At 45.3% G+C, this 23,069-nt stretch overlaps 1 protein-coding gene across 4 annotated transcripts in view; it reads right to left on the reverse strand.

Moving 5' to 3' along the window:
* Positions 1 to 227: 227 nt before the first annotated feature.
* The window catches only part of LOC147882376 (rhomboid family protein), a 35,965-nt gene continuing 13,123 nt past the window's right edge, over positions 228 to 23,069 (reverse strand). For 2 of the 4 annotated variants that reach the window (XM_087400651.1, XM_087400650.1), the window contains 3 exons: positions 907 to 1,455; positions 717 to 807; positions 229 to 571 (listed from right to left, as the gene is read on the reverse strand). In XM_087400651.1, the coding sequence (XP_087256777.1) occupies positions 485 to 571; positions 717 to 807; positions 907 to 1,455 (727 nt within the window). In that variant the 3' untranslated portion in view covers positions 229 to 484. Of the gene's footprint in view, positions 572 to 716; positions 808 to 906; positions 1,456 to 23,069 lie in introns of all 4 variants that reach the window. The other 2 variants (XM_087400653.1, XM_087400652.1) reach the window with 2 other exon arrangements.

The following is a 23,069-nucleotide window of genomic DNA, read 5'->3' on the forward strand; positions in this document are numbered from 1 at the left end:
GGACCAACTCAACAGACAACTGCAAACATGGAACAAACTACATATATTGGTCAGATCACTCAGTACTCTACACAACACTAACCGAAACAACCGAAATTACCACCCCAGCTACACCTTCACTCCAGACCTAAGAAAAACAACATATTCTCCATGGGCAGGCCCCATTAAGTTACTTCACCTTGTTTTACTTCTTTCCTTTCTGAGTCTAAAATCTAACCGAATAGGAGATGATCGAATGCTTGACTTCTATAATTTTTTATTTAATAAAGCATTCCCAACATCGACAATCATCAAATGACAAAATTTAAAGCAATTTGTCCAATATCTCCAACGCTCTAACATCAAGGCCCTTGAGTAGGAAACCCGGCCTATTTGAGTTTTTGAACAACTTCAACATTCATAGTCCACTCTGCCAACAAAGGCACTACTCATGCTGAAGAACACTACTAATGCTTGACTGTTTTGACTGAAGCACTGAGTTGCATCATGATCCATACTTGGGGGCTTTCCAAAGCTTAAATGCAATCTCATAGAGAAACCGATCCGCCAATATTGTTAGGCTTCCACCCTTCTAGAGAAAGCATGAAGAACACATGATCAAAACCAACACATTATATGCAAGCAGCTTTGAAAAAACACGAAAGAAACATACGCATGATGGCAACAACGAAGCAGGAGATACAGCTCGCCAGCTGGTTAGACAAGAGTAGGCTTACCTTCTGAAACTCTTCAAAGCTCAATATTTGAGCTGCATCTCGTCGAGTAACACCATCCATTTGATGCACAACCAACAATGGATGATGGTACCTATTCGGCATCAATTTTAGTAATCATTACATGAAACTGTCAGAAAATACTCAATCATAGGAAGCATTTATCCATAATATACAATGATGTCAAACTCACCTGACATTATTCACTGGATTACCATCCTTCATTGTATATGTCTGCCGAGGGCGAATTGCTTTTAATTCTGGTGGCAATGCATCCAACGTTTCTAGAGATGGCGATTGTCCTACCTCAGTCCTGTCACGTATAATAGCTGTATCTCCATAACCCATAACTAATGCCAGATACAAATGATTAGCTGCCTTCGTTCCTGTCTGCATGAGAGACTTCAGCTCACCAATCAAGGCATCTATCCAATCAAGATTTTCTGGAATAGCAGTGCCACTGTCGTCATCAGAACTAGCTCCAACATGTAATAGAATGAGTTCAAATGTATCCATCCCTTTTGAAGATGGATCACCTAAACCCAGCATATCAAGAACCTGTGATGCCACCATTGAAGGGACAGGCAACTTTGAATTTCTCTCACCAGAAACTGTCGTCTCATTGGACCTGTTATCCACAGTCTCAAACTCATCCATCATGGTTACCCAAAAGCCCAAACTCCTGCCCAAATCTGCCACAGGCTGGGACGTTGTAGCCATGGCAGCCTTCATTCCCGTAAATCTGAAATACAAGAAAAAGCCACACTAAATCACCTTACACGTACACCCAAGCACACTGTTTGTCTAAACCGAAAAACCTTGTTTTGGTAATAAATGAGAAGCAATATTAAAGAGAGAGCACAGTTGTCATCAGTAATAAAAGGGAACCATCGTTCCTCATTCGTAATCATCGTCCCTAGATAGCTTAGTCCCGCACACAGTCCAAATGACTTAGGATCTTTAAAAGTGGACAAGTATTGATTCCATAGTAAGGATATCAATCTTCAAAGTAACTTTGTTGAATTCAAATATTATAGATATTTAATGCATTACTTCATGAAAATGTTGAAATCTTTCAATGTATAGTCACCCTATAGCCCTTTTAATACCAGTGCATCATGCATGTAGAACCCATAGAAGTCTCGTCACATGCACCCTTGCACTACAGTCCATTGTGACACTGATCTCATCAGCAAGTGCATTGTGTACAGTATTAATTCCTAATTTAGGACTTTTGTCGAGCTAGAAGAAACCAAGAAGCAACTGGAAGAAAAGGAGGCAGAAAAGCCTCAAGAATTTAAAGAAGGCTCAGATTTTGAAAACCCTCTCTTGTTGATGCGAGAGGAACACAAGCATGAGGAGGTACTTAGGCGTGCAGAGCTTGCCCAGACCGAGAAGCAGCACAGACTTGATCGAGAGGCCATGATGCTTCAACATAAGCACATGTTAGCCACTATGCAGGCCAGTTTGACCGCACCTGCACCCACCCCAGCTACGACCTCTTCATTAGCTCCATTCGCTCTCCATCCAATCACATTTTCTAATCTCAAGTTCACCAAGCTTTGGCACACCCTAGGCCTTGCTCTTGACATATGAACGATCCAATCCACGTATTTTACTTCCCCTTTCTAGCCCAATTGCAGCTATAGTTGCCCTCTATAATGAAGGGGAAAAAAGGGGCCAAGTTAGAGGTTCTTTAGGTGGAAAATGTGGAGGGACTATACAAGTCTCCATCCACCCCCTACTATGTACCTTTTTTTGATGTGACATCTAATCCTATCTACTACCTCCTCCTTCCTCCTACGTGCTGCCTACTCTCTCTCCCAATCTCTCTCTCTCTCTCTCTCTCTCTCTCTCTCTCTACCCCTTTCCTCTCCCTCTTCCCCTGTCTCTCTCTCCGTTCTACTCCTCTATCCCCCTTTCTCCAAATTCGTCCCTACCCCTTTTCTACATTGGTATCAGAGCTCCGATCTCTGGCACCTTCGCTTCCTCTTCATCCTTCATTCCAAATTCCAGATGCTATGCCACAGCCCACCGATACCTCTCAGGCAGGACTGCAACAATGATAGAGTTCTGTGCAATCAGAGTGACGCCAGCAAACATAGACTAGTGAGCAAAAAGTGCAGCTACCCTTTTTTGATGTGAAATCTAATCCTATCTACTACCTCCTCCTTCCTCCTACGTTCTGCCTACTCTCTCTCTCTCTCTCTCTCTCTCTCTCTCTCTCTCTCTCTCTCTCTCTCCCCCCTCTCCCTCTTCCCCTATCTCTCTCTCCATTCTTCTCCTCTATCCCCCTTTCTCCAAATCTGTCCCTACCCTTTTTCTACATTGGTATCAAAGCTCCGATCTCTGGCACCTTTGCTTCCCCTTCATCCTTCATTCCAAATGCTATGCCACAGCCCACCCATACCTCTCAGGCAGGACTGCAACAATGATAGAGTTTTGTGCAATCAGAGTGACGCCATCAAACATAGACTAGTGAGCAAAAAGTGCAGTGCAACGCCAGTTGCACAACCTATAGCCTAGAGCAGGAACAGATGCCTTTTCCTCTATGCTCCAGGGTGCTTTCTACCAGATAGGACAGGAGTTCAACCAACAGCTTACCACAGCCATGGCTATGCAGGATACTGCTCTTGCCCAGATGGTACAGCAGATTGGTCAGCAGATCACATCTGCCATTGCTATGCAAGATAAGGGTAAGAAGCCCGCACCCCAGCAAGGGGACCATTCAGACAGTCAGGATGTTTTGTCTACTCCACATAGGGGTTTTATAGCAAATGCCCGTCGTGCCTATAAGCATCAACCTTCTGGACCATTGCATGTACCCCAGCATGGGGATTATCTGGACTTAGATGATGCATTTTCAGTGCCACAGAGCACCTTCGTGCAGGATGTCAAGCCATCTTTTAGCTCACAGCTTCCTGCATCTATGTAGGCTAAGCCGTTTCTTTTGGGCCGACCTGTTGGTGTGCATCCAGTTAGTGCTCCTTTCACCGCACTAACGAGTATGCCTAGAGCTGGCTTTAGTTTATATGGCAGCCCACACCCCTGGGAGAGAGGTCAGTCCTCTTCTCAACCCTTTGGTATGCCATCATTTTGGAGAGATGCATTTGGCAGAGAGACCCAGCCCGGGGTTCATGCACCTATCGCTCCGCCAACAAGCACATATAGCCAGACGCAACCAGTGCATCAAATGGTAGCAGCTACTACACAGTAGGGGGTTGGTGATGGGCGCCCTACCTGAGGCCATCGAACTTGAGATGCCCTTCTCCGATTAAGTGAACCTCAAGCGTGATGATGCCCGCACTTATGGAGGTTACACACACAACAATTATGCAGCCAAGGATATGAAGGACAAACTCACAGTGCATAAGTTTAAAGGGGACACCACTCGCACTCCCAATGAGTTGGAGGAGTGACTCACGAAGCTACAAGACTATTTCCTCTCCTACCCCAAGTCTGAGAAGGAGCACATCATTTTTGCAGGTATGCATATGCAGGACTATGCCCACACATGGTGGCGATACATGAGGAATTCGCCTCAGAGACCAACCACTTGGAGGGCTTTCAAAGAATTAATGGTCACTACATTTGTATCTCCACTTGTCTTGGATCAATACTTAGCTGAGTTTTATGCCTTGTCACAAACCGGTACGGTCCAAGAGTACCTGTAGCGCTTTTGGAGGCTTTCCCTGTTTGTGCAGGACATATCTGAAAAGGGAAAGCTACTGTGTTTCATCCATGGGTTAAGTCCTTCTCTCGCTGCAAATGTGAAGGCACATAACCCTCAAACAATTGAGCGTGCAGCCCAATTGGCAGAGGTATTTGAGCCCAAATATGCCAGCAAATATAAGATGACAGCAGGCAGCGCATATGGGAATGCAAATGAGGCTGAGAAGAAGCCTAAGGTGAATGATTGGAATGAAAGAAAATCAGTAGCAACACCATTTCCAAGGTTTCCCACAGCTACAGGCAGCAAGATGCCATATGCTAAGCCATACAGGTCATTTGATGCTAAGCCAGGAGCTAAGCTAGGTGTTGGACTTGAAAAATCAGAATTTAAACAACACACCAGGGCTATTAAGTGTGGTGAGAAGTGGACTTCTGAGCATTGGGAAATTTGCAAAATGAGTAACAATAGTACTGCAAAACTCAGCATGATTATTGAGATATCAGATGATGAGGATTTGATGGATGCTTCTGAGACTTTGAAGTTTGGGTGCCACTCATGATGATTCAGAGGGTGCACAAATCGTGAAAGAAGCTCCAGATGTTGGAGCCACGAAGGGAGCTGATTTCCCCTTTGACCCCGGTGGTGCTAATGAACATAATATGCATGGCATACATTCCGATGACACTCAGCCCATATGTAACATACGAGGCCGTTGGCCTAAAGTGTTTCATGTGGACCATTAGATTGCTATGCCTTTTCTTGTGCGAGAGGATGCAAATGGCAATGCTCCTGTGGATGAAGAGGAGATCTATTGGGATGCGCAGCAAGCCAATTATGCTATCTCTTCTCATGCCTTGATGGGTGCCAAAAGTGCTGAAACTATCAGATTGAAAGGACAAATTAATGGCAGGACTGTTCACATGCTTGTGGACAGCGGTAGCACTCATAGTTTCATCAATTCTAAGACCTTACAGAAGGTGGGACTGATTGCTACTGAGATTGATCATGGGCTAAGAGTAGAGGTGGCAAATGGACAGCATTTGACGAGTAAATTTTGTTGCCAAGATGCAAGGACCAAGCTCTCTGAGGATTATGAATTTGCTGGTGATCTCTTGGCACTGGATATTGGCCCAATAGATGCTGTCCTAGGCTGTGATTGGATGAAATCTTTGGGTAAATCAGCATGGATTTAAATGCCCTATCACTCAGGTTTGTCCACAAGGGTAGAATTGTAACATTGCGTGGCATTGCCACTCCTAAATTGCAGGTTATTTCATCAAGGCAGTTAGCCAGAGAGCTCAGGAAGGAACATGCAGGAACATGCCCTCTATGCATTGAATGTGTAAGTATCTTGGGGGGGGTAGCATTCCCCGTGTTGAGGATTGTGATATGCAGCAGTTGCTATCAGAGTTTGCTGATGTATTTGCTGATATGCCATCCCAAATGCCAGGGATGTGGATCATGCCATTGTTCTAGAGCCTGGCAGTAAGCCCATAAACAAAGCCACATACCGTCTTTCTAAGGTTGAGCGGGAGGAAGTGGGAGTACAGGTGCGGGAATTGCTTGAGAAGAACTTCATCTCTCATAGCACTTCTCCTTTTGCCTCTCGAGTGCTTCTGGTGAAGAAAAAGGATGGATCATACCGCATGTGCATTGATTACAGGGATCTAAATAAGGCCACTATCAAGAACAAGTTTCCAATCCCCAAGATAGTTTCCAATCCCCAAGTTTCACGAAGATAGATTTGAGGTCTGGTTACCATCAAATCAAGGTGAAAGAATGAGATGAGCACAAGACGGCCTTCCGCACAGAACGAGGCTTGTATGAATTCAAGGTGATGCCTTTTGGATTGACTAATGCACCGGCCACCTTCCAAGCATTGATGAAAAAGATATTACAGCCACTTCTTTTCAGATGTGTGTTGGTTTTCTTTGATGATATCCTCATTTACAGCAAGGATAGACAAGAGCACATTAAGCATGTGAAGCAAGTGCTGGAAATTTTGAGGATGCATTAGCTTTATGCAAAAGCCAACAAATGCACTTTTATGGCAAAGGAGGTTGAGTACCTGGGACATATTGTGAGTAGACCTGGCATTCGGGTGGATCCTACAAAGGTGAAATGCATCAAAGATTGGCCACAGCCACAAAATCTCACCCAATTGAGAGGATTTTTAGGTCTTGCTTCCTTCTACAGGCGCTTTATTCGCAAATTTGCCAAGAGGGCAGCTCCTCTTACTAACCTCTTGAAGAATGATGCTTTTGGGTGGTCAAGGGAAGCACAACGCAGCTTTGAAGACCTGAAATTCGCTCTCACTCATGCACCTGTCTTGGTATGCCCTAGCTTTTCGCATCCTTTCATTGTGGAGGCAAATGCCAGTGGCAAAGGATTGGGGGCTGTTCTGAGGAAGGAAGACGGGGTAATAGCCTTTGAAAGCACGAAATTTGATGCCAAAGAACTCAATTTCCATGTTTATGATCAAGAGATGCTAGCTAACTTACATGCTTTCAAGAAATGGCACCACTATCTGTACGGAAGTAAAATTAAGGTGAAAACAGTTCATAGGACACTCATTGACATTGAGTACAGAAAAGGGAAGGAAAATGTGGTTGCAGATGCCTTGTCCAAGATGTGGGCTTGCAATTTGTATGCTATCTCTACCATATATCAGGAGTGGATTCATGGCATTCAGGAAGAGTATATGCAGAATTCTAAAGCAGCTCTCATATTTTCAGATTTGCAGAAGCCTTCTAGTCAGGGTCATCCGGATTTCAAATTGCATAATGGGCTGTTGTGGTGCCAAGACAGGATTTATTTAGTGCCAGACTCAAAATACTGCAAGCTGGTTTTGCAAGAAACGCACTCCACATTCAGGTACCACTAAAACATATGAAAGAAGCAAGTAGAGCTTTGCCTGGGAAGGCATGTGGAGAGATTGGTTAAATACGTGGCTGAATGCTTGCCTTGCCAACAAAATAAAGTATCACAGGATTTCCTTCTATAGAGAGGGGATGGGACAGCATCTTTGTTGTGGTGGATAGAATGACAAAACAGGCCCATTTCATGCCCAGGTTTTCAGCATCGCAAGTTGCTTGGCAATTCATTGAACATGTCTTTAAGCATCATGGTTTCCCTCACAAAATTGTCAATGATAGAGATGCAAAGTTTATGGGTCACTTTTGGCAGGAGATATTTACAGCAGTGGATACTTTACTCACACCTAGCACTGCTTACCATCCTGAGACTGATGGACAGTCGGAAAGGGTGAACAAATGGGTGGAGAAATATTTGAGGTATTTTTATCATGATACTCAAAAGTCTTGGGATAAATGCTTGTTACTTGCTGAATTTTGCTACAACAGTACCAAGCATCTCTCCATTGGCATGAGCCCGTTTGAGGCAATGTACAGATGCAAGGTCAGGATGCCTTCTTCAATTGGTGACATGGCTGTGAAAAATCAGCAAGCATGGAATGACTTCGAGAGGATGGATGCCCTTCTGCAATTGGCAAAAAGGAATATGGAGGATGCCCAAGCCAAGCAGAAGAAATATGCGGATGAACGAAGGAGATATTTGTCTTTCAAAGAGGGAGATTATTGCGGCTCCATAAGAACCGTTATGCCTCGCTGAAAGGTAATACCAACACAACGCTTGCTCATACGTATTACGGTCCTTATAGGATCATCCGCAAGGTTGGAGAGGTAGCATATCAGTTGGAGCTACCCGATACCTCCAAGATCCATGATCTTTTCCATGTGTCTTCGCTGAAACCACATTTTGACAGTGGATTTCAGAGACCATGTACTCCGGAACAAGGCCTACGTAGAGTATCTTATCAAGTGGCGGGGACTCCCTAAGGACGAAAATTCATGGCAGCCAGAAAGCATTGTCCAGGATCACCCCTATCTCCTACTGGATTGATTAGTATTTGTTGTTGCTGCACTTTTGGACAGCCAAGTTGTGAAATTTTGAGGGCAAAATTCTATGTTACGCTCTAGCCGAGGTAGCATGACCTCGGAAGAATCAGTCAACATTTCCCTTAAAGGATCTATCTTTGTAATATATTTGTTTGCGCTTCATGTAAATGATCGGGAGGGAATTAATGTCAAGGTCCTAGGTGAGGGCTGATAGCACCAGACTAGATAGATCTAAGGCCAAGGGCCTAATGCAAAGGTTGTGCCTAGGGGCAAAGAATTTAATGCATCCCAAGAGAGGGGTGAAATGTTGCATTAGGAAGGCCCTATATGGATGACATGTGGCATCTAGATCTATCTAGGGAATTGGGGCTTGTTGAGGCTAGTGAGAGAAGAGAAGGAAATTATTCACGTATGATTTCGAACGGAATATCTCTATCTGCTCGTTAGCCTCAGCGAGATTTGGCTGGGAGGTGATTCATGGTGCTGCTCCCGAGATACGAAGAAGAGATTAGATCAGAGTGCATTACATTTGGTATCAGAGCCCAAGGCTACGACGTGGAGGGGACTGCACGACGATGACGAACGGGCAGCGTGAGCTTGAGGTACAGGCCTAGACAGCCCTGGTGGCTGACGACGGATAGGCAAGGAAATTCGATCCTTCGCGTGATCGACAATAGGATTTGAGCATAGGTGGCGAGGCGACGGGCTGACCGCAACGAAGCTGCTGACGATGCCCGTGGTCGATGGCGCTCCTGTAACTTCAAGGGTTGTCAGCATGACAAAACCCTACAACAGAAGGGGGCGTAGCTGGAAGGATAGAGTGGGATCGTCGAAGTACCTGAGCGCCAAATCGACGGGCTAACCGTGTGATGCTGCGACGTGACGACAGACAATTGGCCTACGCATCGATTGGCGCTGGACTACCTTAACGGAGATCCCATGCGGGCATTCAACGAATATGGAGGTCATCCACAACAGACAGAGGCTTGTTGACGGAGGCTTCTGAATATTGTTGGAGTGTGGGGAGCCGGTAAGTCAGTGCTTCATGCGTTTCGTCAAACATATTGCAGGGTTGCAACGTAGAGGTGACGCAAAGCGGCCTGGCTAGCCCGTGATCTACTTCCTTGGCACACGTACGCTCAACGATCTCCAACGCCATGCAGTCTGCTCGTAAGCAGTGACTCGGGCGACGATCCAGCGAATACGTGAGCGGTGATCTGAAGCGCACAATAGGCAAGGAGAAGAGGCCACGTAAACACAGATCCGTATCGAAGGAAATTCAAGGCTGTGACTGTGGACTGTTGGCGGGATTTGCATGGAACCAAGAAGTGGTGAAATCGTTGATGACCAGGGAGCTTTCTTTGATCTCCATTAGTTTCGGGTGGTTGTTTTTTTTTCTTCTCGATTTAGTCGGGTGGTGCTCTACTTTCATAGACAGGATCTCATGAATGATCAGCCTGCATGAGGCTTTAATGTTGTAGCAGGGACAGATTATGCCTATGCATATGCCTGTGTGCTTCAATCAGAGTCAGTTTGCAGGAATTTCCCTAGTATAAGAAAAAGCGTCATCTGAGATATATGCCTGTGTTAAATGCCTGATCAGTGTGAATGTGGGATTGCAGGAATTCCCTAGTATAGGGAATTGTGTCAGACTGTTAGTACACTGAATTGTGTCAGCTTGTAATACAGCTTTCGAGTGGTGTTTTAAAAAAATAATAATAAACAAACCAAAACAAAACAAAACAAACCAAAACACCCATTGAACAGAATGGAAGCAGAAGAAGGAGCTTCCAGGAGGGAGCCTGGTGAATCAGGAGTCCGGCCGACCCAGCAGGTGTCGCGCCCAGTAGCTCACACTTTATCTGGCAGGATTGCATTGCTGGAGGATGCCTTGCAACAGTTGTTAGCAGCAATTACAGGCCAATGCAGGGCAGTCCGAACTTAGGAGAGTGATACATAGTATGTCTGCCAGACCTTCTCGAGAGGAGAAGGGAAAGGCTCCAATGGAACCGGAGTCTAGTGTCCATACGGTCGAGCCTAGGAAGGCTAAAGTGCCAAATATTGCCAATTACAGACCGGAAAAGTATTCTGGTCGGATGAACGACCGTAGCTCCGATGTCATTAAGACCTGGTTACACAAATGGGACGAGGAGTTCGCCATTTGTGAAATCAGAAATGACATCAAGAAGATCCGTGAGGCCACCCACATGTTTAGTGAGGCAGCGGATCGGTGGTGGATTAAGATGGTATAGCATCCACTACCTGGGAGGGGTTTAAAAGAGAGTTCAAGAAACACTTCTTACCTCCTGACGAAGCATCCCGAGCTTGGGATCAATATAGGAACCTTCGTCAGAGGAATTTATCAGTGGCAAAATACACTGATAAGTTTCGAGAGAGTGTAATGAAGGTTGACAAACCCCTGCCTCAATCAATACAAGTGAAAGATTTCATATTTGGATTGAATGATCGAATAAAAATGGAAGTTCGGGCTAAGTATGCGAACACGCTAGATGATGCAATAGCTTTAGCCCTGAACTATGAGGATGCCAAGGGCAGCAAGCCAAGTGGGTTTGCACAGGTCGAAACCCAGTATGGGTATCCGAAGAAATATGGGTTTAAGAAGAAATAGACTAGTAGAGGGAGTGGTTCTCAGCCGAGTGGTCAAGCCAAGCAGGCGAAACCGGCTGAAACTCCTAAACCAAGTACCACCATTGGAGTGAAGAGGAAAGTAACCCCAATGGCAGCCCGGGCTTGGTCTAAGTCTCCCTTGAACCCAGAACAAAGGGAAAAAGCGAGGAGAGAAGGCTTATGTTTTGGTTGCCTTCAGCCTCATCAATGGAAGGATTGTCCACGTAACAAAGATTGTCGGATGGCTGAGATGGTGATCTCAGAGTGCGACATGGAGATGGAGGGAAGTCCCAGAACGGAAGAGATGCAGATTCAGCTAGCGGAATCTTCTCAGAGGTTAGTACCTTGTTTGCTATGTGTCTCTGTTGCTAAGCTAGTGACGAGTGCACCTGATAACATCCTATCTAAGCCCGTAGCAACGGGGTATACAGCCTTTAATGATACGGAGTTAATTAAAATGAAAGGGCAAGTGGCCAATCATGATGTCATTGTGTTGTTTGACTCGGTGTCAACTCACAATGTGATTAACTCCAAGCTCGTGAAGAGGCTGAAATTAAAGACAAGTCCATCTGACTATGCGTATACAGTCAGGATGGCAAATGGAAGTTCAACTGAAGTATGGGACCAAAGGGTTACCCAGTTGGAGCTTCGGATTCAGGACTATGCCGAGAAGCTTGATTTTGAAATGACCAAGCTTGCTCATGCAGATATAGCCCTGGGTATGGCGTGGCATTCTAAGAAGAATCCAGCCATTGATTGCAAAAAGCACGTATATCAATTCAAAATGAATGATGTGCTTTATGTCTTGCGAGGTGAGAAAGATATACCTCAGGGACCATTGGTTTCCGTGATGAAAATCCGAAAAGCTCAAGTAGAGTTTTTATTCCTTTGCACAGCATCGGTAGAGCCGGTTGATGATTCTTCGGCTAGCACTGATGTTGCGCAAAGTGGTGAGATGGCCAAGCTGGCTAATCTTATAACAGAGGAGTTCTCTGAATGTTTTAGGGATGAACTATCTTCTGAGTTACCTCCAGGGCGGAAAGTTCAACATAAGATTGAACTGATCCCGGGGGCAGAACCTGTAAATAGACCTCCCTATAGAATGAGTTTTACTGAAGAGGCGAAGGTGCGTAGACAACTGGAAGAATACCTCAACTTGGGGCAACCTTTTGCTTCACCAGTGATATTAAAGAAGAAAAAGGATGATACGTTTCGCCTCTGTATAGATTACAGAGCATTGAATAATATCACTGCTAAGCACAGGTATCCGATGGCTCGGATTGATGATTTGCTAGATGCATTACATGGAGCCGTGATTTTCAGCAAGATAGATCTTAAGTGTGGCTACCATCAGATCCGGATTAGAGCCGAGGATGTGCATAAAACCGCTTTCAGAAGCAGGTTTGGTCATTATGAGTTTTTGGTAATGCCCTTCGGACTTACCAATGCTCTAGCGACATTCGTCATGCTTATGAATGATTTGCTACGTCCGTATATCGGAAAGTTCGTAGTACATTTTATTGACGATATCCTGATATTCAGTAAAAGTATTACTGAGCATCGTGAACACTCAAGAGTAGTTTTCAGTACTTTGAGGAAAGCCAGTCTCTCTGTAAATAAAAGAAAACCATACTGTGTATGGTTAGGCTTGAATATTTAGGGTTCATAATTACTCCACAGGAGGTAGAAATGGATCCGAAGAAAGTGGCTGCGATACTGACTTAGCAAATCCCTCAGAGTCTGACCGCGTTGCGATCATTCTTGGGATTTGTCCAGTTTTATAGAAGGCATATCAAAGGATATTCCGGAATAGTATCGCCATTGACAGATCTGACCTCATATAAAGTACCTTTTATTTGGGGACAGAATCAACAAGAAAGTTTTAACACCATAAAACAAGCTGCTGTGGTCACAGGACCGGTGTTAAAAATAGTTGATCCCCAGAAACCGTTGTTCCTAGAAACCGATGCAAGTGGCATTGCGGTAGGAGCAGTCCTCCTTCAAGAGGGAAGGCCAGTAGCCTTTGAAAGCAAGAAGCTTTCTCCCTCTCAAAGGAATTGGCCAACTCATGAATTGGAGTTGTATGCTGTTATCCATGCTTTGAAAACATGGAGGCATTATTTGTATGGTTCAGAGTTTTATGTGGATGTGGATCATGATACTCTGAAACATTTTTGTAAACAGCCTGACTTGAGGGGCCGCCAAGCTAGGTGGGTAGAGCTCATGCAGGAGTTTAATTTAACGATTCGGTACCAAAGAGGAAAAGATAATAAGGTTGCTGATGCGTTGTCTCGCATTATGCACAACCTGAGTTTCACGGTATTAGAGAGTGCTCTAATGACCGAGATTAGAGAAACTCAAAAGGTGGACGAGTTTGTCCAGAGCTTATGGCCTAAGGCTCATGTGTTAAAACCCGGGGAAAATGAAAAGGATGACCTGGCATCCAAAAAAGGCCAAACTTATGCAAGATATACCATAAGGGATGGTATGCTAGTTAGAAATGCCAAGGTTGTAGTACCTAGTCAGAATTATCTCAGGCAGAGAGTCATTCGACAGTGCCATGATAGCCATGTGCGGGACATCCAAGAGTCGAGAAGACATATGATCTCGTGAAGCGAGATTTCTTTTGGCCAAAGATGAAAAAGCATATTCATGAATATGTGACACGGTGTTTCTCGTGTCAGGTAAGTAAGGCCGAGCGGGTGAAGCCACCCGGACTTTTACAGCCCTTGGAGATACCACTAAGTAAGTGGGAGAGCATTTCCATGGACTTTATTGTAGGGCTGCCTACAACACAAGGAGGATATGATTCTATCCTTGTGGTGGTTGATCGTCTAACCAAGATGGCTCACTTCATTCCGACTAGAGAGTCTATTAGTGCCCCGCAAGTGGCAGATTTGTTCATTAGACATATATTTCGTCTGCATGGATTGCCTAGATCCATAGTGTCAGACAGAGATGTCAGATTTACCGGTCATTTTTGGATAGCGGTATTCGAGACACTAAGGACTGAGTTGGGAATGAGTAGTGGGGATCATCCTAAGACGGATGGTCAGACGGAGAGAGTCAACCAGACTTTAGAGGATATGCTGAGAGCATATGTGTCATTGAGACAACATACATGGAACAAGTGGTTGCCATTGTTGGAGTTTGCCTACAATGATAGAAAACATTCCTCTACCGGGTTCAGTCCGTTTGAACTGAACTATGATTATAGACCAGCCAATCCAACTATAGTTGGAGTACCTCAGAAAGTGCCTAGTGCCGCGAACTTTGTGGTTCAGATGCGAGAGATGCTAGCACTTGCGAGAGCTAATATCTGCCAGGCTATGGATAGATCCAAGGTGTATGCGGATGAGAACCGGTCTATAAGAGTATTTAAGGAAGGAGAAAAAGTTTTTCTCAGAGTTCCTTCGCACTCGAAGTCGTTGACTTCAAGAGAGTGTGCTAAGTTATCACCTCAATACTGTGGGCCGTGGTTAATTCTAAAGAGAATAGGCAGTGTAGCCTATAAATTAGAATTGCCACAGGGGTGTAAGGTGCACCCGGTTTTTCATGTTTCACGCTTAAAGAAATTTTTACATACAAAGAACTCACTAATCGAAGGTGTGGTTTTGTTTCAGGAGATAGAGGATATTACAAGGCGCAAACCAACAAGAATCCTGCACTGAGGAACAATGCAAATACGAAATCGGAAGATACCCACGGTGTTGGTTGCATGGCATGGTCAGCCTCTATCCGAAGCTACCTGGGAGTCCGTATATCAGTTGCAGAGAGTGTTCCCAGACTTTATCATCGAGGACGTTGATGTCTGAAGAGGGAAGGAATGTTATGCTCTAGCCGAGGTAGCATGACCTCGGAAGAATCAATCGACATTTCCCTTAAAGGATCTATCTTTGTAATATATTTGTTTGCGCTTCATGTAAATGATCGGGAGGGAATTAATGTCAAGGTCCTAGGTGAGGGCTGATAGCACCAGACTAGATAGATCTAAGGCCAAGGGCCTAATGCAAAGGTTGTGCCTAGGGGCAAAGAATTTAATGCATCCCAAGAGAGGGGTGAAATGTTGCATTAGGAAGGCCCTGTATGGATGACATGTGGCATCTAGATCTATCTAGGGAATTGGGGCTTGTTGAGGCTAGTGAGAGAAGAGAAGGAAATTATTCACGTATGATTTCGAACGGAATATCTCTATCTGCTCGTTAGCCTCAGCGAGATTTGGCTGGGAGGTGATTCATGGTGCTGCTCCCGTGATACGAAGAAGAGATTAGATCAGAGTGCATTACATTCTATGGGAAGGGATGGCTGTAATGAAGGGGAAAAAAGGGGCCAAGTGTCACGATCTGTGACATATTCCTTTCTCTATATCTTAGACTTATTGATGGTTTGATGAATGGACACTTGTGGAAGGGTATGCCCTTTCAACGGGACACTTCCTATGAGGCACAACCCTTCACAAGAGACATTCTATTGAAGAGATACTTCTATTGTAATGTACCCTCTCATCAAGGGTCACACCCTTCACAAAGGGTACACACCTCTTCATGCACATACACTTTGGAGTACACACCTTTTCATGTGTGACTCTTCACTCTCTATATAAAAGAGGCCCAACTATATGGATGACACTACAGACACTCAAGTAATACAAATATTCCTTGTTCTTTGCTATTTCAGTCTCCTATCTGTTCCTTAGCACATTTCTAAATATAGTAAATCTAGGATTTCTTACAGTGGTATCAGAGCAAATTTCGCTCCTGCCTGTAGGAAATGCCCCCCCACCTTCTAGCACCTATCTGATACATATCTTTCCGCTAGAAGGATATCCACGCACGTTGTGCATGCAAGAGATGGAGAGAATGAGCATAAAAATTTTTAGCGCCAACCCCACTTAAAGTCATCAATGGCCTCTCCATCTCCCTCACATCACGAGTTAATGTGAATGGACACGACAAAAATCGTGTCTTTTGATGTGCTTGGGCTGTCCCAAAACCAAGGGATGCACCTTTTCACCATCGGGCACACCTTTTGATGAAGAGTTTTTCACTCCTCACCCAAGGGACAGGGTTGCACCCTTCATGAAAAGGTACACCTATTCCAAGGATCATACCCCTTAGAATAGACACACCCTTTGGCACCAAGCACCAACCTACAAAAGGGTACCTAGAGTGTCATGTGCACGGATTGGTATCTGACGTGTATTAGGTACACAAGACTAGCTCAGGTAGCCTGGGGAGGCTTAGAGCTAGGCAGGCTTGATTCTCAGGTTGAGTGGCAAGGGTACGAACCAGTTAGAGGTCTTCGCTATTTTTGGCGCTTGGGGCCCGAGTCTATAAAAGGGGCCAAGGGGTTCAGTTCTCAGGGAGCCGATGGGAGCAAGTTTCGTTCCCAGGTGCTAGGTCTGATCCTGGATTGAGTCGCGAACACGCGCCTGCATCTTAGCGTAGCCCAAGGCCCAGTAGCAGATCCCAAGCTTCACAGCGCCACCTGGTGGTATGGGACACCAGGCTGGTTTGGATCTTGTTGGGAGTTCGTGCCAGTAGCTCAGCTTGTGGCTCGAAGGGGACATCTCCTGATTCGGGATCATATCCCGTAGATGTCATGGTTGGGTGGTGAGCAACCTGCTCAATTTCTCACGTTGTGTGTGCGTTCTTGTGTTTGCTTGCAGATCAGAGGTTTCAGAAGTGCTGGGACGTGTCAGTTGGTATCAGAGCCAACTCCTGAGGTAGGAACTTCTGATGCGAAAATTTTGGATGATTTCTTCCTCCAGGTATGCCCTAATTTCGAAATTTGTTGCTGCAAGATCTTGTTGGTTCATGGGTTATCGGAAGTGGTCAGGATGTAGGGAAAAGGTAGGAAGAAGGAGAGTCGTGATTTCAAAATTGCTGAAGGGAAAAGTGAGAGAGGGTTGAGGCGTAGCTAGGAGAGAGTGGAGATGAAGGGAGGAGAGGCGTGAGAAGAGCTGAGTGGTAGGCGAGGGGATTCCGTTTGCTGGTCAGGGCTGCGTAGAGATAGGTGACGCAGGTAGGAGAGGCTGAGAGGTGCGCCATGGGCTGGAAAGGAATTCGGCCAGGCAGGGAGGTGCGCCAGGGGCTGGAGCAAGGTGCAGCCATACTGTTGGAGGAGCTGCTTTTTTCGAAAAAAGCACCACCCTCCAAGATTGGCAGGGTGAGCTTTTCTAGAAAGCATGGCTTCCTAGATTAGCTGCACCATCTCCTTTATAGCCTGGTAGGATCCCAAGCTTAGCCACAGCCTCAGCTAGAGTGCGCAAGAAGACCTCCTTACATATCTACTAGATTTTGCCATCTAGGAACGGCCTCAGCCTGCGTCATATTTCCGTACAGCCTGCGTCATATTTCCATACAGCCTGCGTCATATATCCGTACAGCCTGCGGCAGATTTCCGTACAGTACGGTCTGCAGCAGACTTCCGTACACTGCAGCCTGCAGCAAAACCAGCAAAAGGAGACCCCAAGATCACCTACGCAAGCTGATCGTCAGCTTCCAGCATCTTCTTTTCGGCCAGCTCCTCTTCTTTCGTCACATCCTCTTGGGACGGTTTTTCTCTGCTCCACTCTCCTTCCAGCTTCGATTCCCCCAGTTATTTCTCTCAGTTTGCTACTCCAGATCAGATTTCAGACATGGCTGATTTTGTAAATCCTGAGTTTGCCATGGGAGATCAGGATTTGGACTACCCTGCTGAGGAAGACCAGGGTCTTTACAACGATCTGATTACGAAGAAAGCCTTCAGTGAATTCACCACTGCTCTAGATGGAAAATTTGAGTAGGTTAATGCGAATCAAATGGGGTTGACACAGCAACTCCAAGGGATTCAGACTACTCTCACCCTTCTGACTAGCACTGTGCAGGCACTCACGCATGTGGATGCCATGGCTTCAGTGTTAGGTCCGAACATAACTCCAAACCCTTTTCCCGGAGATCAGAAGTCTTGAACCAAGGAGGTTGTTGACACTTGGTTGCACAAGTGGCAGATACACTTCCAGTTCCACCCGTACCCAGATGAAAAGAAAATACAGCTTGCAGCCGGCTTCATGTCAGGAAAGGCTTTGCTATGGTGGAAGGAACTCCAACCTAAGCCGGTAACATGGATAGATTTCGAAGGGGTTTTCAGGAAGGAGTTCCTGAAGAAGGAGGACGACTATGATATCGTAGGCAAGCTTAAAGCCCTCGATATGTCTAAGCTGAACTTGTTGTTTGAAGTTTATCTTCAAAGGTTTCGAGATCTGCGGACCAGGGCCACAAAGATGGATCCAATGACCTTGTTAGGTTTCTTTGTGGATGGTTTGCCAGATTCGTACAAGTTGCAAATCAAGAACAACAAATGTACCACGTTGCAAGAGGCCATGAATTACGCGCGTATTTATGATGATACCATGGCCAGTGCAAAGGCAACTATAGTTTTCGACACGAGTGGGAAGAACAAACGGAAGTTCTTCTAGTCTACGACTGGTACCGGGGAGACGAAGTCTATAGACAACGCCTCCAAGAAACACTTGACTCAGGCAAAGAATGGTCGAGCCCGTTTCCTTCGTACCTTGAAGCTTAAGAAGGAAGGACGTTGCTTCTATTGCGAGGAGCGGGACCACACCAAGAATGAGTGCCCAAAGCGCAAGAATCAAAAGCAAGCGCTGGGACCGAAGCTCCAGGCGGGTCCGGGTACCAAAGCCAAGGGAGCGAACCAAGTTTCGATGACAGGTATTTCTGTAAATGTCATTACCTGCCCACTTTCTTGTAATTGCACTTTCAATACTTCGTTGTTTGGTTCCCATGATCTTTTCCGAGTTTATGGAGAAGTTAGGGACCAAAGGGTTCACATTCTCTTTGACCCGGGCAGCTCTCACAACTTTGTTAATTACAAATTTGTGTAGAAGATGGGGCTGTCCACGATACCTAGCGATCACACCTATGAGGTGCAGCTTCCAGCTGGGAAGCAATTTTGGGATCGCAAGATTGAAGCACTTCCTATCCGGATTCAAGCATACACAGGGGCTCTTACGTGCTATGTTATGCACTTGGAGCATGTGGACTTGTTAATCGGAATAGAGTGGTTTAAAACCCACAATATTCGGATTGGATGGACGGAGCATACCCTTTCTTTTGTGGATAAGGACACCCAATTTTGTATTCAGTGTGATAATTTTCCCTCTTCTCAGGGACCTATTGTATCTGCGATGCAGCTTCGGAATATATTAAACACTTCTCATTATCATGTCTATCAGTGTGTTTTGATTCCGCTTTCTTCATTTGTTGTCTCTGTTAACGGGCAGTAGATCATCGCATAGACTTAGTCCCAGGGGCTCAACCTATTAGTGTACCACCTTATAGGATGAGCCAGCTTGAGGAGGATGAGCTAGCTACACCTTGGGGTGCACCTGTCCTCTTAAGGAAGAAGAAAGATTCTACATGGAGAATGTGTATAGATTATAAACGATTGAATAAAGTGACAATTAAGAATCGATACCCTCCCTCTACCTCGTTCCGATAATCTGATAGACCGTTTAACCGGAGCGAAGTATTTCACTAAGATTGATTTGCGTACGGGTTATCACCAAATCCGTATCTATGCTAAACACATAGATAGAACCGCATTCCGAACTAGGTATGGCCACTACGAGTTTCTTGTATTACCTTTTGGTTTGACCAATGCTCCTGCCACCTTCCAGCAGATGAGGAACGATTTGTTTTGAGATTTTCTGGGCAAATTCATTGTAATGTTCTTAGATGACATCTTAACGCTTGAGGATCACATAGGACACCTCCGGATTGTCTTAGTTATTCTAAGACAGCATAAGCTCTATGCCAAGATGAGTAAATGTGACTTCTTTATGAAGGAGATCATTTACTTAGGACACAAGATTTCTTCTAAAGGTATTAGCATTGATCCGGATCGTATCCAGAAGGTTTTAGAATGGCCTATTCCTCAGACAGTGAAACAACTTCGTTCTTTCCTAGGATTTACGGTATTTCTACAAAAGTCTGTGCGTGATTATTCACATATCACGGCACCCTTGACAAACATATTGAAAGGTCGTGGACGCAGGTCTACCCAGCCAATCTCTTGGAATGATGCATTGAACAAGACTTTTGAAACCTTGAAGTTTTCTATCAAGGAAGCACCCGTTCTTGCATTACCCAATCCTACCCGGCCTTACATTTTAGAGGCCGATGCAAGTGATTTTGCGATTGGGGCAGCTCTATTCCAAGAGGGCAGACCTGTAGCTTTTGAGAGTAAGAAGCTAGACGACACCCAATATCGTTGGCCCACACTAGAAAAGGAACTTTATGCTGTAGTGTATGCCCTTAAGGTTTGGAGACACTACTTGTATGGTTCGAAGTTTCTTGTATTGACTGATCATCAGTCAATTAAGTATGTGTGTGATGGGTCTGAATTGAGGGGACGGAAAGCTAGATGGGCAGAATTAATGCAAGATTTTGATTTTGGAATACGTTATCGAAAGGGTTCGTTGAATAGTGTGGCGGATGCCTTAGGTCGAGTCAAGTTTGTAAATGCTATGTCATTTACGGAAATATCCTCAGACCTATTTCAATCCTTGAGAGGGCTTTACGCAACTGATAGTCATTTCAGTTCTTATTGGCAAAGAGTCCAGGATGGGAGCTCCATGGTTGACCAGGACTCAGGGATTGTGCCACCTACGGTACAGGCAACGGGAGGTCAGTGGATGATTAGGAACGGCTTGCTGTTCCGGAATGGAAAGATTTGTGTGCCAGATGTTATGGAACTTAGATCCAAGATTCTCTGGGAGTGTCATGATGCTCCTAGTGCTGGACATCCGGGTATACGTCGGACTCTGTCTCTTGTGAAGCATACCTTTTATTGGCCTAAGATGCGTGCATTTATTGAGAACTATGTAGTAGGTTGCCGGGTTTGTCAGGTTACTAAGGCAGAATGCCTTAGAAGCGCGGGTTTATTACAGCCATTACAGATTCCAGGTAATAAATGGGAAAGTATTTCCATGGATTTTATTACTGATTTGCCTCGAACGCGCAAGGGTCATGACTCCATTTGGGTCATAGTCGACCGTCTGACAAAAATGGCTAGATTCTTACCTACCAGAACAACTATTTCAGCTGTTCAGCTGGCTCACGAGTTTGTGGACCACTTGTTTAAGCTGTATGGTTTACCCTTCGACATAGTCAATGACAGGGACTCAAAGTTTACAAGTAACTTTTGGACACTTGTTTTTGACAAGTTAGAAATTACTCTAAGCATGAGTTCCTCAGATCATGCACAATCCGATGGCAGTACAGAGAAGGTTAACCAATTGGTTGAAGATATGCTTCGGGCATATGTATCTAAGAGACAGTCTTCATGGGAAGATTATCTACCTATGATAGAATTTGCTTATAACAGTGCAAAGCATTCGAGTACTGGTTACAGTCCTTTTATGCTTATGTACACATTTCAACTTAAGTCACCAGTTATGGTTGGGTTAAAAGGGATTCAAAATGATGCTGCAAAGAACTTCTTGCAAGACATGCAGGAAATGTTGCAGTTTGCCAAGGAGTCTATTAGAAGTACCCAAGATCGGGACAGATTTTATGCTAATAGACATCGTTCGCCTAGAGAGTTCTCTGAAGGAACGATGGTATATTTGAGAATTCCCAAGGAATCCAAGAGCCTAAGTACTGGTTTGGTTCCGAAATTATCCCCCAGATACTGTGGTCCGTTTAAGGTCATTAAAAGAATTGGACCAGTTGCATATCGACTAGAATTGCCTCCTGATGTTAAAGTACATCCAGTCTTTCATGTCAGTAGACTGAAAGAAGTCTTGGGTGCGGATGATCAACTTGTTTCTCCTCAAGAGATAATAGAAGTTCCAGATTTGACCTTTATTCCACACGAACCTGAGTATATTCTTGAATTTCGTGACAGACAAATTTGTAATCGATCTATCACGGAATACAAGATCAAGTGGAAGGATCGTGTTGAGGAGGATGCAACATGGGAGACATTACAAAACCTCCAAACAACATTTCCGAGTTTCTTAGCGAACTCAGGAGTGAGTTCTTAGAGGAGGGGAAGTATGTCATGTGCACGGATTGGTATCTGACGTGTACTAGGTACACAAGACTAGCTCAGGTAGCCTGGGGAGGCTTAGAGCTAGGCAGGGTTGATTCTCAGGTTGAGTGGCAAGGGTACGAACCAGTTAGAGGTCTTCGCTATTTTTGGCGCTTGGGGCCCGAGTCTATAAAAGGGGCCCAGGGGTTCAGTTCTCAGGGAGCCGATGGGAGCAAGTTTCATTCCCAGGTGCTAGGTCTGATCCTGGATTGAGTCGCGGACGCGCGCCTACATCTTAGCGTAGCCCAAGGCCCAGTAGCAGATCCCAGGCTTCACAGCGCCACCTGGTGGTATGGGACACCAGGCTGGTTTGGATCTCGTTGGGAGTTCGTGCCAGTAGCTCAGCTCGTGGCTCGGAGGGGACATCTCCTGATTCGGGATCATATCCCATAGATGTCATGGTTGGGTGGTGGGCAGCCTGCTCAGTTTCTCACGTTGTGTGTGTGTTCTTGTGTTTGCTTGCTGTTTGCTTGCAAATCAGAGGTTTCAAAAGTGCTGGGACGTGTCATAGAGGGCCTAAAAAGGGCAACCAACCCTATACCCAAGGCCTAACCCTAGATTACCCAAGGGTTCTCTAAACCCATGTTTTAATTTTTTGGCAACCACCAACCAGCAAGGCGAAAATGAATCGCGATTTCCCTCTGCCTTCTCTGCTCCAAAACGGCTGTACGTGTTTCCACCTTCTCCTTTGCAAACAGGCTGCGCCCTTCATCAGGCTTCCATCCTGCCTCTTCTGAATCGTTTTTAGAAGCTGACTCTCTCTGGTTCATCGCCATACCCGCCTGTGACCAGCAGCCCTTGCTGCCCATCTCTCACGATTCAGACCATCCTGCCTCCTTCTGCTCGTCTCGCCACCCTCGCCATTGAACTGCGGCCTTTTTGCTGCCTTTCCAATCACACTCAAACAGGCCAAGCACTGCTCTCCCATGGTACGCAGCAAATAGCACAGCTTCAACGCAGAAGACAGCGCCAGGTTCCACGCAATCTGCCCTCTTCTATTAATCGCCTCTGCCACGCCTCAATCAGCCTTGAAAGTCT

Source organism: Dipteris shenzhenensis, chromosome 29 (assembly GCF_047967505.1).
Source record: "Dipteris shenzhenensis isolate YYH24624 ecotype China chromosome 29, Dip_SZ_1.0, whole genome shotgun sequence".
Classification (NCBI taxonomy): Eukaryota; Viridiplantae; Streptophyta; class Polypodiopsida; order Gleicheniales; family Dipteridaceae; genus Dipteris; species Dipteris shenzhenensis.